At 27.0% G+C, this 18,060-nt stretch overlaps 1 protein-coding gene across 3 annotated transcripts in view; it reads right to left on the reverse strand.

Annotated features, from left to right (window-relative positions):
• Nucleotides 1-2,586: 2,586 nt before the first annotated feature.
• Nucleotides 2,587-18,060, reverse strand: part of LOC129907718 (protein grainyhead) — a 217,025-nt gene continuing 201,551 nt past the window's right edge. Inside the window, exons 11-15 of one of the 3 annotated variants that reach the window (XM_055984058.1) lie at nt 7,683-7,862; nt 7,478-7,614; nt 7,164-7,359; nt 5,294-5,358; nt 2,587-3,329 (exon numbers count right to left, since the gene is read on the reverse strand). In XM_055984058.1, coding sequence (XP_055840033.1) covers nt 3,203-3,329; nt 5,294-5,358; nt 7,164-7,359; nt 7,478-7,614; nt 7,683-7,862 — 705 coding nt within the window. In that variant the 3' untranslated portion in view covers nt 2,587-3,202. Of the gene's footprint in view, nt 3,330-5,293; nt 5,359-7,163; nt 7,360-7,477; nt 7,618-7,682; nt 7,863-18,060 lie in introns of all 3 variants that reach the window. The other 2 variants (XM_055984057.1, XM_055984059.1) reach the window with 2 other exon arrangements.

Genomic DNA, 18,060 nt, shown 5'->3' on the forward strand with positions numbered 1-18,060 from the left:
AAGGTTTGTTTATTAAGTGCTGGGAGGCCAAATCAAAGATTTTGGTTTCGTTTGTAAAATGTAACTTTCGTCAAAAAAGCAGGCTTTTTTTGATTCACATATTACTGATGCTCTGAGACTGAGACGACTACCATCACTCCAAACAACTCAATTTGAACGAGTATAGCCGTCAGGAAGAAAATCTTCCCAATACGTGGTCTCGCTTTCTAGCTTTTTAATATTTGGGTGCATGGTTGAGGACAATTACGTAGTTATAAGGGGTGCTTAAGGGACCGTTTAAAACCGTTAAAAAAAAATTTTAACAAACATAATATTTAATTCATAATTTCAAGAAAAGGTAACGGTTCCGCATTGCACTCGAAAGAAAAGAAAAGAAAAGAACACTTTCAAGACCAAAGCAAAAAAATATTATCCAGAAGAATCTAAGTATCGGATAGCAGAATTAGACTGGTTTTAACGATTTATTATTCCGAAAAGATAAGAAATTTAGTATCAGAAATCTGAAAATCATAAATTTGTATGACTTGAATCTGGTACGCAGATGATAAATTTTAGCTCCCATACAAATTATCGAAAAAATTTAGCCGAGCTAAAATTTATTTGAGCATATTATCGATAATTTGTGTGGGATCTAAAATTTAGCTCGGAACTGCTTTATCGATGACGAATTTAACCAAAATTGCGCTGTTTTTTTTTTTTTTTTTTTTTTTTAAATTATATTTAACGATTGGGAAGGGGAAAAAGGGAGGTATAATGGTTATCAATCTAAAAAATTATATGTTGACACAATTTGGCCACATACACACATTATTTCCAGACATTTTTTTTATCGAATGAACTAAAGCAGTCTTATAATAAAAAAAACCCTAGAAAAAAGTAAAAATCCTTTTTATACAAACATTCAGCAGCTCTCCGACTAATTAATTAATATATATAATAAAGAAACAATAAAATTCTTTTGAATAAAACATTTATTTTACTATCATAATAAAATAATAATAAAATATATAATATATAAAAATATTTTGTTCGTTTTTCATTACAAAATAGGTACGTTTAAAAATAAACTTTCCATTTAATTTTTTTTTGTTTGTTTTTGTTTTAATTTAATTGTTTTTGTTTTTTTTTCTTTTTTCATTTTTAATCATAACTCCTTATTATCTGTCTCTCTCTATATCTCTCTTACAACATTTATCTAATTGTAAAATAAATTTTCAATCAATGTAAATGTATTCGATTGTATATAAGTATATATATAAAAATTGTTCGGCAAGATAAAAACGTTATTGTTCTTTAAAAAAAACTATAAAAAAATAATAATAATAATATAATAATAATATTAATTATATAATAAAATCTTACTAAAAAGAAAAACATCAATTTCCGATTAAATCTAACAAAACAAAATTTTAACATTAGCAATAATAATTTTTTTTTGTATTTAAATTTAATTTAATATTTTAGAAGTAAACATACAAAATTTTTAATAAAGTTTTAAACTAACAATAGAACAAAAAATGTGCGTTTGTTTTCCTTTTTGTAGTAAAAAGTTGCAAAAAAAGAAATAAAAATTAGCAGCAATCGTTCGAACTTTAGATCGATCTTTAAGAACAGAAAGAAGATCTTTTTTATTGTATTTAAATTAATTAAATCAGCACTAAGTTCTAAGAAAATAAAATTAAAAAAAAAAAAAAAATAAACTTAATTTTTGTTTTGTAATTTAAAATTACGGAAGATGCATTTTATTTTTAATTTTAACTTAAATTATTTAAATGTTTTTGCAGTTGGAATGCTCTCGAAGCGGATTTTTTTTTTATTTGTATTTACAACTTTACTAAAAAAAATAAGTTATTTTAAGATTTTTTTTATTTTTTTGTTTAAATCACATGATGTTTTGTTAAATGTTTCCAATTTAATTTAAAAATTTTTCATCAACAGGCATTGTTGATCGTTGTGTTTGACAGCAAATCCATTTAATTAATTCATCTTCATCATCACGTCATCATTTATCATCATTTTTTAAATCTAAGTATTTAGAATTGTTATTGCTTTTTGTGTCAACTTTATATATATATAAAAAAAAATAAAAATAAAATAAAAAAAAAATTAAATAAAAAAAATATATAAAACAATTAATAAGCTTCATTTTATGACAATTATGTTCATATAATATTAATTTATTTTTTGTTGTTTTTGTTGTCTTGTGTTTGTGAAAAAGAGAATTTTGTTGAGATCTCTCTATTTGCAAAAATAAAATTAATAAAAAAAAGTAAATTTTGAATTTTTTTTCTTTTTTGGAATTTAAAAAGATTTTCTTTTTATTTAAACAAAATTACAAGCCAAACATAACATTTAGTTTTTTTTTCTATATAAAAATTTATATTATTTAATATTAATTACAAAATTAAAATTTGTAAATTAAATGTTTTTGTTTTTTTTTTCGAAAATTAAATTATACAGAAAAAAAGAGCCTTAAAGTGGAGCATACATAATATTTAACGATTAACAATTTAATTATTTTTTTTTATGTTTTGAATTCTTAAATAGCTAATTTGTAATTTTTTTTAAATTTATAATTTCATTATGTTTAAAAAATTTGTTTTTTTTTGTTTTTTAATTTTATACACTTAAAACTAGGCACTTAAAATTGTTTTTTTTTTTTTTTTATTTATTTATATAAAGAATGTAATCTCTCGTAAAACAATATATAAATATTGTTTTACTATTTTTTCTTCTTCTCTTGCTTACACAAAAATAATAATATTACATATTTGAAACATATTAAAAAAAAGTTTATATAAGAAAAAGAATTTTTAGCAAAAATTTTTATCTTTAAGAGTATATTTATGTTTTTGTTTATTATTTTCAATTTTAAACGTCCACTTTTAGCGCAAAATATATTATTATTAGGTTTTTTTGTTGTTTATAAAATTATTAAGTATTGTTTTTTCTTGTATTTAAATAAAATAAAAATAGAAATATATAAATTTATTTATAATTATATAAAAAAAAGATTCTTATTTGTGTGGTCTTAAATAATAACACTTATGTTATATTTTGTTGTTGTTGTAAATGATTTGTTCTCTTGTTCTTGTTGGATTTGTTCTTATTTTTTTTCTCATTTGTTTAAATAAATCTTGTGATACGTCTTGGTGTAAAAAAAAAATAATCAAAATTTTTAAAAAATAGTCATGGCTTTGCATCAATGATTTGGAAGCTCGGTCAAGGTTATATCATAAAGGTCATCTTCAACTTGTTGCACTTCTAGCAGGAATATGTCTTCATTGCAATAATATGATAACATATCGTCATCAATTTTCGCAGTAATCCTGAAATTATAAAAAAATAAAAATAAATAAAATCAATTAAATTTAGATTTATAATAAAAACAATAAAAAAAAAATTAAACTTGTTTTCTAAAAACAAAAAAAAAAAAAACGAAAAAAAAAATTGTTAAAATATTTATTACTAAATTTAAAATCTAATGCATATTTTCGATTAAGAAAAATTTGCATAATTAACTCATATAGACAGAGAATAGCTTTTTTTTTTTTTTTTATTTATTTTAAATTTAATTCATTCAGACAGAAAAATGATGTTATGCATTGCATAAAATAGAAATAATAATAAAATGCATTTGAAATTGTTTAATAAAAACAATAATAAGATTTAAAGAACATTTTTTTTTTATTATTGAAAATGGTAATGGCAAAGGTAATTATTTATGCAAATAGTTTTTTTTTTAACTGTAGCTTGCAACTTGCCAGAAATATAATTCTGTGAAGGTATCGATCTTTTAGCAACACATAAGCAAAGTTTTGCTTGACATTAATTTTTATTCAAAGCCAATTTACCAGAAACTAGTTATTTTAAAAAATTTGAAAAAATTAATTTGGCAAAATATGCGAAAACAAAATCCTAATTTTTATTTGGTTAAATAGAACTAAAAAATAATTGGGAAAACGCAAAACAATTCGATGAGTTTGCAAACTTCGCAACTATAATAGGTTTTTTAAATCCTTATGCATCAAATGATGGATATAAATTTGAGAAAATAAACAATCGGGAGCAATGATTGACGGTCTTCAACAAATGCGCTTCTGAAACTACCCATTATCCCAATATTTTGATCATTTTCACAAAAATTTGAAAATGCGAAAGGTTTGCGTGAGCAAAACTCGCAAATGCGATAATGTTGCACATGTCGGGAATGCAAATTTGTATATACGAAAATGAAGAGAATTATTTACTACCTCAAAATTTAGATAATTGTCACAACTTTTTGCGAATGCGAAATATTTTCGTGAGTGAAATTAGCAAATGCGACGATGTTGCGCAGGCTTTAAATCATATTTTTTATATGAAAATGGAGTTTGTTCTATTATGCGAAGAGAATTATTTTTAAATTTACATTATTATCACAAAAGTTTGCGAATGCAAAAGATTTGTATGGGCAAAATAAGCAAATGCGAAGATGTTGCACAAGCTGTGTTAAAAAAAATTTATGGAAATTGTAAAACGCGTAGTTTAATACAAAGAAATGAATTTGAAAGTTCCATTGTTTCATGCTCACGTTATTAAAAGTATTTGCGAAGGCTTTCTATCTGCGAATGCGAATTTTACGTTAAATAGCTTTAAGCTTTCTTATTTGAAGATAATTGTCTCAAAATTGTGAATTACAAAAGAAATAATATTCCCAAGTAAAAATAAATGCAAAATTCGCAAATGCAAAAGAAGTATTGATGTTGCGCAAATTGATAGAAAAAAAACTGAACAAAATTGTAAAATGTGTGGACTGGACTTCAAAATTTTGTATCATAATAATTACCTAATAAATCTTTTAAAGTTTTTCGCTATCATATGCAAATTTTTTGTATGAGTTAAACTAGCTCCCTAATTTGAAGAAAAATGATGCAAAAATAACTCTTAAGAACAAAATTTTTCTCTTTTCCAAAAGAAGATTTTTTGAAAATGTATATAGTCATCATATTAACAATTTTAAAAATACCGATTGCCTAAAAAAACCTTACATTTTAAAAATATAAATTTGTTAAAAGTTATTGTTAATTAATTAAAAAAAAAAACATAAAAAGCACTTCAATGCATTAGTTTTGATTTAAGTTAAAACCTAAATAAAAAAAAAAAAAATAAATGCAAGGATTTGAGGGGTTAAAATTGAATATCGTGCAGATGCAAATGCGGTGTTTTGTGTTTTTTGTTGTGTGATAACTAACATTTTTTTTTCTATAGCTAAAATTTAAATAAATTTATATAAGTGTGTGTTAGTACTTACCCCTTTTTATTTGTACGATAAATATTATTTATACTTGATGTGGAGATTTTGTATTTATTTTCGATCTGCAATTAAGATAAACATACAAAATGTTGTTGTTTTTTGTTTCCCTTTTTCAAATTTTTAATAAAATTTCATCTAATTTATCTTTTTTCTTTTTGTTCATTATTTTTTTTACAAAATTTTAAAATAAATAAAAAAAAAACTTTTGTGCCAATAATAATAAAATAAAAAAAAAAAACAAACAAAATTGTATAAAACTTAATTCTTTGATTGAATTAATTTTTTTTCTTCTTTCATTTTGTTAACATTTTGTCTGTCTTTGTTGCTTTTCGTTGTCACCATTCTTTTTTTATTCGACAAAAACCATTAATTTATTATCCCTCCATTGATTGTGTTATTTGAATTGTTTATTAATTTAATATATATATTTTTTTAATTTGGTTAATTTCTCTTCTATTCAATTTTATATTGTGTGTTGGTGGTAAAAGAGGGTGTATAAGTGTGTGTGTTTTTGTGTGTTGATTTTGTATGATTATTCGAATGACATTGAAGGAACACAAAATAATGAAATGCAATTTGAATTAAATTAGATTTTTGCTTTTTTTCTTTTCAAAACTTAATGAGATAAGAGTTAAATAATCATATAAATATTTTTTTTTGTTTCGGTGAACTTATTGAATCATTTTTTTTTAATAAGCTCAAGCGATGAAAGAAATACATACAAAATAAAATAAAAAAAAAATCGATTGTGCTCTATGGGGGCGTGATTAAACTTGGACTAATTTGGATGGATTATGTTAATAATAAAAAAAAATTGATGATGCGGGTGTTTGTATTAGATAAGATACTTAGTCAAATAAATTTTTTTTTTATGATTATGCAGTTTTAATAGCTTGTCACTTCAGTTTTAAATGTCAATACAAAATTATGGGTTTATAATTAAACAAAAAACAAATAATAAAACAGTTATTTTAAAGAAACTGGTTTTGAATTATAAATTGATTCATTAAGTTTTTTAAAAATTACTCTGTAACAACAGAAAACTAAAAAAAATTCTCTTTGGGCTCATTTTTGGGAAGCCAGGAATTCGATAGATTATTATTTACCTTATTTACCTACCCCGAAGATGGTGATATTTATATAGAATGTGAATTTACTAAAAAAAAAACAACTAAAATTTCTTAACAAAGTCCGCAGATTAACAATAAAAAAAACATAACCAATCCAAAAATTATTTAAAAAAATTATTAAATTGTTTATAAATTAGTTGAATAAATTGTGAAATTAACAAATGAGTGGATTTATTTTGTCTGAGATAATGAATTTGAATTTTTTAATTGTTTGAAGCACTGTAAAACTGTATGATATTTTTTTAATTTTTTTAAATTATTATAATAAGCACTTTACTGCATTAATCACACACATAAATATTTAAAAAAAACCTCTTTTCATGCTTCATTAAAATATATAAATTATTTATTCTAAACAAAAATTAAATCTTAAATTTTTAAAATAATAAAAATAATTTAGATGTTTGTTATTGGCGCATAAGTTTTTTTTTTTCTTACAAAAAAATTATATATTAATTGTTTTTTTTGTGTATAATTTATTTTTTATATTAAATTAAAAATCATGAATTTTTCCATTTTGGTATTTTACCACCAAATTAATATATTTAATAAAATCTTTACCAAAATGAACAACAAAAAAAGTTAAATAGATGAAAATAATGTATAATGAATTTGTTTTATTATTATTATTATTATTATTATTAGAGGAATAGATTGGGGGAATGCTGGGATTTTTAGGAAAGGATTTTGGTTGATATTTTTTTTTTATTATAAATAGTTGTTTTTTTTTAACTTACCGCATTTAAAAGTCCGATTGTCGTCGGTGGCACAACATGCAATGGCGTATAAACATCTTCGTTTTCTTGTCGCACATATAACATCACACGTTCACTTATTGGCGGTGACATACGACCACGTTTAATTGGTGGACCACCAAATTCAGATATTGAACCAGATATTAAACTTTGTTCAAGAATATGATCTTTTTTATCACTATTTAAAAAATTATAAAATAAAATTATATTTAAAATTATTCTAACTTATGTTGGTTAAAAAAAAAAATACAAAATTAATTAAATAATTTTGGAATATCGATTTTTACTATACTCACGTCTGCACATCGGGCGGAAAATGATTATGGAATTTTAATGTTGGGGTACCGACTTTTTGTCCATGCAGTAGAAACGGTGATGCACCTTTAAGATCTGGTGTACCAGATAATGAATCAGTCTCATGGCCATAGAAGGTCTGCTAGAATTTTTTTTTTTAAATATTAATATCTACAAATAAAAAATTAAAAATTTGTGTTGATTTACCTTTTCCATGTCATCGGCGGGGGTAAATAGTACAGGCGGTTTGCTTATGTCTTGCATTGCATAAAATTCTGAACGATCTGTTACAGGATGATAGAGTTCGTCGAGCTTTTTCCTACCTGTTGCTGTCATTTTACGTTTGGCCGCTCTTCTTTCTTCATCACGTGTTTTGCGCTCAGCACCCTAGAAAAATACAAAAAAAAATTTAATAAAAGAAATAAAAATTAATAAAAAAAATATATTTTCAATGCAATTGATATAGTTTAATGTGTCAAATAAATTTGAGAGTTTTAAACATCTTCTATGTGTATTTTTTTTTCGAAGTTAATGGCTTCATGTGATGAAAAATTAATAAATTTCTATAATCGAGTTCGAACCTCAGCTCTTTTGTTTCTATGAAATGATTCTCTTTGGACTCCCTAAATCGAAACCTTTCGAGTTGTAAGTGTTATGCAACATAAGTTACAATGCATGTCTTCCCAATATGATCCCTAAAGCTCTCATAACTTCTCAAAATACCCACATTAATGTCCGTATATTACCAAACCCACTCAAACTATAAAAAATCAATTTGTCCTGCCAATCAAATGAATATCTCTTTTTTTTCCGTAGAAAATACACCAACCTCAAAGCAAAAACTGCATCTTCATCGATATCTTTTTGTTCTGCTGTTAAAGAAAAAAAAAAAATAAAAAAAACAACTCTCCTTTAGGGCAATTAGATACTTTTACGTGATTTATTTAACCCTGTGCAAAATATCTTCTCTTTTTACAACTCTGCATACATATTCTATATGGAACAACATCTGTGTGTTGTGAATTGGTGAATTTTCATTCACTTAAACAGTTAGCAACACTGCCACTTACCGTTGCTTAAAGATGATGTGGTCAGATAATTTTTGCAGAAAGGCTCCACAGTAATGCATCCTTTTTATACAATTTTTTTTTATCATGTCTTTATCGCTAAATTGACATGTTCTCCACACGTATATACACATTTTTTTATATTTTCTACTCTACTGTAATATGCCGGATAAAATTGTTAATGGTAATCTGACATGTGATGGATATCCTCCACACACTGTTAACCAATAGGAAAAAAAAAAACTATATAAAAAAATAAAAATAAAATAATAATAGCGATTCATCCATATAAAAATAGTAACATAAAAAGTTGTGTATCTCTACCACCTTCTTTTTCTTCTTCAATTTCTTCATCAGAAAAGAAGATAGATGATATTTTTCCGCTTTTTATTGGCGAAGATAGTAAATAATTCAAAATTAGATTTATCATCCATATGATGGCAAAGAGTATCTCTACCAGATTCGTTATGCATATATAAATGTAGATGTGATGTGTTCGGATTGTCTGCTCTAATTGCATTTAATTGAGCAGACATACGATATGCAAAAAAAAAACACACACACAACAATTGTTTGAAACGGATTGATGATGAGATGTAATCTTCGTTTTTTTTTTTTTTTCTATTTTATTTTTAACGTTAGATGGACTTCCGTCTTAGCCATCGGTATCTTGGCATCTAATTACAAGGATCTATCTTAATCGCCACATGATATAGACATAGATACCAAAGAGATACAATTTTACTCCTCTTCATAGAGGAGTCGACTTAAAATGAAGCAGAAGCCAACGCTATAACAGTCAGTGACAGTATAATTTGCACTCTTCGAAACCATCAACTATACAACATCTCTGTATCGCTGCCTGTATCTGTTTTATATAGTAGTTTTAAGTTCTAGGAAGTTGCATCTACTCTACATATCTTAATGGTAATTACAAACTATTGTCAATCAGTTGGCACGCGATCTACTAATTTTCGTTTATGTAAAAAAAAAAATTACATGTTTGATTATGGAATGCAAGTTGTGTGTGCAATAGAAATTTATATCTATTTTTTTTCTTGTTAAATATTTTTTGTATAAGATGCAACTATGTATGACTAAATTGGCATTTGAACTTTAGTTGGAAGTGAGTGGCGCGTAGTAGTAATAATAAATTGACCCCATGACATTCGTTACAACCTCCTCTTTCGATTATATATTTTCATAATTTTCTAATATATCCAACAACAAGTGAGGGACTGGGGACATCCAATAAGTTGCCAAACACACAACAGCCACGTGTAATACAACAAAATAAAGGAAGACATTTTTTGATTGATTGAAATTCCTATGCAAATTTCGTTGTAACTGTGACTAAACTCAGCTTGAGACTGTTGTATAAAAATACTAAAAAAATAAAAAAAAAAAAGTTTCCACACTCAGTTTACTGAGTAATAAACTATAAAATATGAATATTCAATTGCTTCGATAATATTATACCAATTAATTTATTGGCTGTATATTTTGTGCTTTTTTTTTTCCTTCCTCGTCTTCTTTCTAAGATAAATGTGTTTGTTTTCTTTTTTTTTTGTTGCTGGTAATTTGAAATACGAACGCCTTTTAGTTTTTTTTTGCAATTCTGCGACAACGCGACTCTCCCTGAAGATATAACTCTGAAGTGAGTGTGTATTTAGAACAGGATATGAATCATCTATAGTGTTTTTTTGTTTGTATCTTTTGCTATGTTACAGTTAAAATGTGCATAAATGGAATTTTCTTTCTATAGCCACGGTATTAAGTGCTGCACACACCATCCCAATGACGTCGAGGAGAATATAACATGTCGAACATGGTATTTAATACTTCAAAAAGCATTTGAGCTCAGTTCTTCTCTTTTCGATGTAAGTGTGTGTTAGCCAGTAAAAGTTGAAAAAAAAAAAACAGAAATCAAATTGAAGAAAGAAGTTCATCGAATGGTAATAAAATTGTCTATTAACGAGGAGTATCATGCAACTTATGCGGCGGTGCGCGAGGATATATAATACACACTGGCTCTCTATGGTGGGATATATAATGTGGCAACCTGTCGTTTATCATGTTTTACGTGGGCACATTAACATTATCGGCGTGTCTGTGTCTTAACAATTCATGGTTCTTTTTTTTTAAATTTATTTTCTTCAACTCCTTTCTATATGTTTTGATTTTTATACTTTCCACAAACTATAACTACCTTCTCTCTATAGTGTTGTTACATCGTTTCTAAAACAACACCTCTTCGGTATATTTCTGACACCTTACTTTGTCTGTATTTTTTTTAATACAATTTCAAAACATCCTCTCACTGACTGTCCCCCCGGAGATGGTGGGATTTTTTTTTTATTATTGAATCGATACGAATCCTAGATTTATTTTATTTTTTTTTTACTCGCCACCACTTAATTCCACACACTTTCATCTTAACAATTTTTTGTTTTTGCTTCTTTTTAAATTATTTATTATTAATTTTATCGCATCAATTTTCTTCTTAATGAGTTTTTAACTTAATCTCTTTGGTTTTTTTTTATGGATAAAAACCTTTTTGTAATGACAATCTTGTTTAAGACAAGGAGTTCTTTTTTTTCACGCACACCTATTAAGCCTTTCATTAAGGTGATTTTATTTGTTTTTTGTTGGAAACGAGACTTGCAAAGATAATTATATATAGGAGATAAACTCTAGGAGAAATTGTGAGTATCTGTAAATTTTAATTACACTGACAGGTAGAGTTTTTGTTGTTTTTGTAAATAAATATTCATATTTTCTATCTTGTTATGGAATAAATGTGGTGTTAAGTACATGATGAACTATGAAAAAAATATGAATTAATTTGTATTTAGCTAAAAAACACACAGATCTAGGGTTCGATTCAATTAATTAGTAAATAAATCTTAGAAACAAAAGAGTTGAAGTTCGAACTTTGTTTTGAAGAAAATTTTGAAATAAATTATTAATTTTAGGACTTTGAGTTATATAAGTTTTTTTTTTGTGTTAAATGGCATGATTTCTTCTCACTTTGAAAAAAAAAGTTCGTATGTCAACTCTTTTGTTTTTAGAAGTAAGTTGGATAAAGTCTACAAATTATGATTTTTAAAACAATAAATATTATTAAATTAACACTCGCTTAATGTTATTTTTTCTATAAACACTTTTCAAGTGCCCACACATGGTATAGGTCTTGTAACAATTCTAATAAGTAAAAGATCATTTTATATTACAATAGTAACTTAACGACGAAAAAACTTTAAGCTTGTCAATCCCGCATAATAATTTTGTATTAACTACATATTAAAGATTTTTTTTTTGTATCCACTTTGCAACCATCCATCCATCACTATCATCTTCAAACAAAATAACATTTTAAACCATACATTAAATGATCAGTTAATTACGGAAGTGACTACTTGATTAAAATCAGATAACCACCCAATAAACTCTTATTTTTTTTCTCAAGAGACAAGAAGCGCTTAACTTCCCATTAAAAAAAAAAAAACATGTTCGTTTTTCATAATTTCAAATATTTTTTATTTTTCGATTAATTCCAAGTATAAAGTGTCCAAGTCTTTTGAAAATGACATGCTAACTTACATACACACCAGCCAGCGAGCCTATGTTGTATACCCTTTAAAGTTTATTATTAATTAATGAATACTTTGTCCAATCAATCAATTAAGAATGATAGAAGGAAAAGATGTATAAAAAAAGAAGAATTATTTGATTAATAAAAAAAAAATTACATTATTGTTGTTGGTTTACAGGAAAATATAAGAAAAAAAAGTAGCAAGTAATTAGATTTGATGAATTGTTTACGCACGCAATCAAACACACAAGTAACATTTTCTGTTTGTTTGTTTATGCGTGTGTTTGATGATGATGATGTGTTGTTTGCCATTTTGTTTGGTTAATGATGACGCGTTGAATGGTCTTTCGTCATATTTTCTCGGCTTGTTTGATGAATTTATTTATAAAAAAAATGTTTTCCAATCTAGGGCAAAATACATTATTTTTACTTTTGATCTTATATAATCATGACCTTGAATTTTCGAACGAATACAAAAAAAAAACACCTTGATATAAAAGGTACTTAAAATCAATCATTCGGAAATGATCAATAGCTTCTGTGTTGCGGTTTAAATTTTATTATTATTTTTTTTTTCTTAACTCTGTGACAATAATAATTCAATGCCTCATTATGAAAATGTCCATTCTTTAACAAATAAGCCGAAGCACAAGCACCCATGGACTCAATGATGGAGTGGTCTTTTTTTAATTTCTATTGATATGATCTACGAGTTTGACAAAAAAATAAATAAAAGTGAACGTCGATGGTGTTAAGAATAGTGGAGGTGTAGATTGCGTAGGCTGTTTTATTTTTTTTTTTTTTTTTTTCAGATAAAGGAACATAAAAATTTATGATTTTCAAAAATAAAAAAAAAAAAACTTTACATAAGTGATGGATTAAGCTGAAGATCGAAGAATTATAGTTGATTTCAAGGCATGTTGTATGTACTTTGCTTTGAAAAGACATTGAAGTTAATCAATTCGATTGGAAGTTTTTTTCACAACAGGCACTTTAGTCAGTTAAAATTCTTAGAAGATTTATGAACAAATAGATCTATTCAATTAATGAGCTTGAAAGAAAAATAGATCCAAACAAAATAGAAGTATTGCCAGAAAATGGTTTCTACCTCAGCTCTTTTATTTTAGGTTTTATTTAATTGCCAAAAACAAATTTAACCAAAATTTGTGGAAATAACTCTAGGAAAATGGATTTTGCCTAAGGTTGAGAGATAAACAAGAACCAAAATTAAAATCAAATAAAGTTTGCAGCTCAGCTCTTTTGTTTGAAGGTTACTTTTATCTGCCCCTACAAAATTTATTTTTTTTATTGGCTACTCTTAGGCATTTTTGTGTGCGTGTAATGAATTTTTATTTTAAAGAAGGGAAGTGACGTACAATTTCACTTTTTCATAACAATAAGAGTCTTGGAGGCTTTGTTAATTCGTCGCAAGAGGTTACGTTTTAATAAAATGTTTAGGCTGGATTTGAACTCAGATCTTTGGCGTGATATTCATCGTATTGACCAATGCTTTTGTCTATAGCTTTTGGCTTTATAAAAATGTTTGCAACTCAGCTCTTTTGTTTGAGATTGAATTATGATCAAAGATAAGATTTGATCACGATAAAAAAGTTCGTAACTCAGATCTTTCATATGCGAACACTATTTCCTCTTCCAACAGTCACCATTGTTCACTTTGCAAAAAAAAAATTTTCCTAGAAAATAAATCAATTGTGACTTCTTTACTTTCAATTTTTTTATTTTCTTACAGTCCATTTGATCTTCAACCGCACATAACTCAAAATCGCCTTCGGAAGATTAAGATAGACCATATAAAGTCATTATAATCCAATATCTTGCACAAACAGAAAACAAAAAAAAAAAAATAAAATATACGAATACCGAATGACGATGGTATTATTATGAAATCGATACGATTGACTGCATTTCATTGATGCTATAATACCGTCATCTTATACCCCCAATCACAAAAACTATATATACATTTATATAGGTGGTATTATTTTATAAAAATGCGTAAGCGTGTGTATGCCGCATCGTCATTATGCAAAACACCCTTGTGCACTTTGCTTTATTTTTTTTTCTGTGCCAGTTTTTTGTTGTATGATGATCGAACACTGTCAACAGGTATCTTGTTAATGTTTTTTTTTTTTTTTTTTTAAATTTTTTTTTTATATACTCTTTAGCAACTTCTTTTTAATCCGGAGGTGTAAAAAAGGGTTTGTGTCGCATAATATTTATCCCATCTGCATCCAATATCTTTTTCCTATTCTTTCAGTTTTTTTTTTTTTTTAATTTTTATTTTTTTTTTGTGTTGGTTGTGTTTTGTATATTATGAAAGAGGGAAACAAAACATGAAGCGGTAGGAGTTGTGTCCCCTGTGGTAATACACACTATCATTTCTTCTTCGTCATCATGATCTTCTCTTTAAGGGACAAAAAACAGCATGAATCGAAAAAATAAAAAATAATAATAAAAACTGTCAAGATAAAGAGTAGGCATCAGTAGTACTTGTTGTTGTTGTTGTTGGTTGTAGCTGCTGTTGTATATTCATGTTGATGCCTACTCTTGGAAATAAGAAAACCAATCCACCGTAGCATAATTTAAGACATATTACTTTGCGAAAAAGTTTCGATTGCATCAAAAAGCCATGCGCACTTGTTGGGTTGTGTTTTTTTTTTTTTTTTGTTGTACCTTCCTTTGCTGCCGCCCTTTTTCAATTCCCAAAGTGACCATATTCTTCAACCACTACACGATGTCTTACTCTTGTGCATTGTATAAGTTGCATTACAACGACAAGATACAAATAAAAAAATAAAAATTCAGAACCTCATTGATCTTATGTAAAATGATAGCGATATTTGTGTTTTGGTCATAATTTTATTTTACGCACTGTTTTTGTGTGTGTGTGTGTTTGTGCAAAATAAAAGCCTACACCCTTATGCCCTTGTTATTTTGTAAATTGGCATCACATGCATCACTGCCCTTCACTTTTACACTCACTTTTTCATTCTCAATGGATCGCCTTGTTTTTTTTTTTTTTTTTTTTTTTTTGATTTTACTCCGGTGCCCGTTTGTCGTTCCTTATCGAAGGGATTTTTTTTTATTTTAGTTTTTTGAGAAAATTTAAAACCGTGTTTAATAAATTATTTTGTGGGCATTTTATATCATTAAGGATTTTTTTCTTGCCAACTTAATTTTTTGGTAGAAGTTTGAGAATTTTAAGTATAAAACTGTTGGTTTTCCATCAACCTTGTCCTCTTCCTATCTTTGATTATACATTTTTTTTTTTGGTTTCTGTTGATAAATCGATCAGTAAAGTGATGCGAATGTTAAAATTTAAACAGATACACCAAGGAAAAAAAAAATATATATTCGAGTGTTGTGTACAAGTTTTTGATCTTAATCACAAATTTGTTCTTTGCCCGAGCGCGATACCCGAGCTTTTGGTCAATTTTTTTTTTTTTATTTTAAATGTTTTTCAGATCTGTATCGTTAGCAATCTCTTGTCTTGTTTCATTAATTTTTTTTTTCTTTTTGAGTGCAATGAATCCAATCAAGAGAAATTTATCGAGATGAATTTTTTGGAGCGCATCGAATTACGATTGCGCGAGCGGGACCAGTCAAAAGTTTTTTTTTTATCAGATGTGTGTGTGGTGTGTCATGTTGAGGATTTTTTTTATGAGATCAAAAGATTTTTATCAATTTAATTAGAAAGTCGGTTTTTTTTAGTGAACATAAGAGAAAAAATAGAGAAAATGGATAAGAAATTTTTTTTTGATTTTTGAAACGAAAGAGTTGAGGTACGAACTTTTTTTTTTAGATTTTTAAATTTTATTTTATTTTTCACCCAAAATAAAGCTTAACAGAGCAGATTACATAACTATTTTCTGTGAGCTTAGTGACTCTGAAAAAAGAATCACTTCATAAAGGTCTAAAAAAACGAACTTAATGATTTCCATCGTACTTTTAGGACCCCTACGCTTGAGTTGAAAATCTACTTAATTTTTTTTTTGCCAATCTTTTGCTTGAACATAAAGTTTTGAGTAGTCTAAGGTCATAAACACTTCATGATTAAAATAATCCTTAGGAACCAAAGAGGTATATCTTCAAAACTAATGCAATTTTCTTCGCTTTGAACTTTAACACATCATGACTCCAGAGTCTTAGTGAGTGTTGAAAGTAATATTATACTCAATTTAACTTCAACTATATACGTAACACGATTGCCACAAAACAGAATTTCAACTTTAATCGCGCGCAAAGATCAAAGTCAAACATAGAGAGCATAGAGGGTAAATCTCTAACAACACACAAAAAAATCCTTCTTTTAAACTCTCGCTACGGTTTTTAGTGTCTGCGCTTGCATCTAATTCACTTCATGCAACAAACGAAATATGATGCATTTAGTTGTTTTTTTTTACCATCACCCATTACAACCATCATCCAGCCACCCACTCTGACCTTTATCGATCTTTCAATATCGCGCTCGATTCATAGTGTTTTTTTTTTTGTTCATGTCGCACACTCTCCTGTTAAGTCCACCCCATCTTACAGACCCAGATGGTTACAGCGGCGGCGGTGAAAAAATATAACCTCTTTTTCGTGTCGCTAATGGATTTATTATATATATTTCAAATGCGATGATGAAAAACTTTCTAAAAGGAAGTTTTGTCGTATTATTCATATTCCTTTAGCGCCAAAACTAAGAGGTGTCGGTGTAGAGTCATCTTTATCTCTTGTTTTTTTTTTTAAGTTTCACGATGTTTGGATATGTAGGTAATGCAGTGAGGAAGGTGTTTTGTATATATTCGCGCTCGTTCGCTCAATGACCTAGTCGCACATAAATTTGCGATTAAACAAAAAGGATTAACATTGACTTAGACAAAAAAAAAAACACAACAACAACGACATTAAAACAACAAAATAAGAAATAAAAACAACACCAACAGTAACAACAATCTTAAACGGAAAAGTCTTGTAAGCCCCATACTACATTTACTAGGGTGTACACAAAAAAGTAAAGTGTAGACACACTATAGAGGAACTATCGGAAACGATGTTGCTACATGCCGGCTACAACTTCTTTGCTTGTTTTTGTATAGCCTTTTTAGTTTTGTTGTTGTAGATTTTTTTTTAGGAAAAAAAGAATGATCGTTGTTGGATCTATTTTGAAGCGTGCTAGCGGCATTAAAAAAAAAGACAAACAAAATCAACAAGTACAAAAAAAAAAAAAAATATCTACATGAACTTAACATGAACATATTGGGATATAGAGAGAGTGCGTGGTGGCTTTTGAAGTTTTTTTTGCTTTTTTTTTGTTTTTAAGAGATTGTTATGTTAATCCTTGACATAGACACAGGATAGACAATTAATTTTAAAAGTGTCCACAAAATGTTTGCAGCTGATCGAGTGGAAAAAAAATCTGTGCTTTAAACATGGAAAATGATTAATTTGATTGTAATATGAAAAAAAAGTTCGTAGATCAACTCTTTCGTTTATATGGGGAATTATGAAAAAGGGAGCAAAAACTGAAGAAAATGCACTTTTAAACTGTAAAAAAAGTTGTTTTCTTTTGAAGTAATATAGAAAAAAGAAGGGAGAGGGTGAAAGGGGGTGTCATAACCCCGCTATAAATTTAAATTATAGGATAACCTCTTCTTAGGAGGCATTCTCAAGAATGAATTTTTGTAGACTTTTTTTTAAAAATTTGTTTTTTTTTTTGATGAAATATTGACTGTGATTGGATTTGCATGATGAAATGTCCTATGATTGCCGTGATTATTTGAAATTAATTCGAGTTCGACATCAGCTCTTTCGTATTGCCTAAGTTTGTAGGGTTTTTGTTAGACTTTTTATCAATTAACTCAAAATTTGCTCTTACTTAGGATATTTATATACAAGATTGTTCTGTTGATGCAAT

Source organism: Episyrphus balteatus, chromosome 1, assembly GCF_945859705.1.
Source record: "Episyrphus balteatus chromosome 1, idEpiBalt1.1, whole genome shotgun sequence".
NCBI classification, from domain to species: Eukaryota; Metazoa; Arthropoda; class Insecta; order Diptera; family Syrphidae; genus Episyrphus; species Episyrphus balteatus.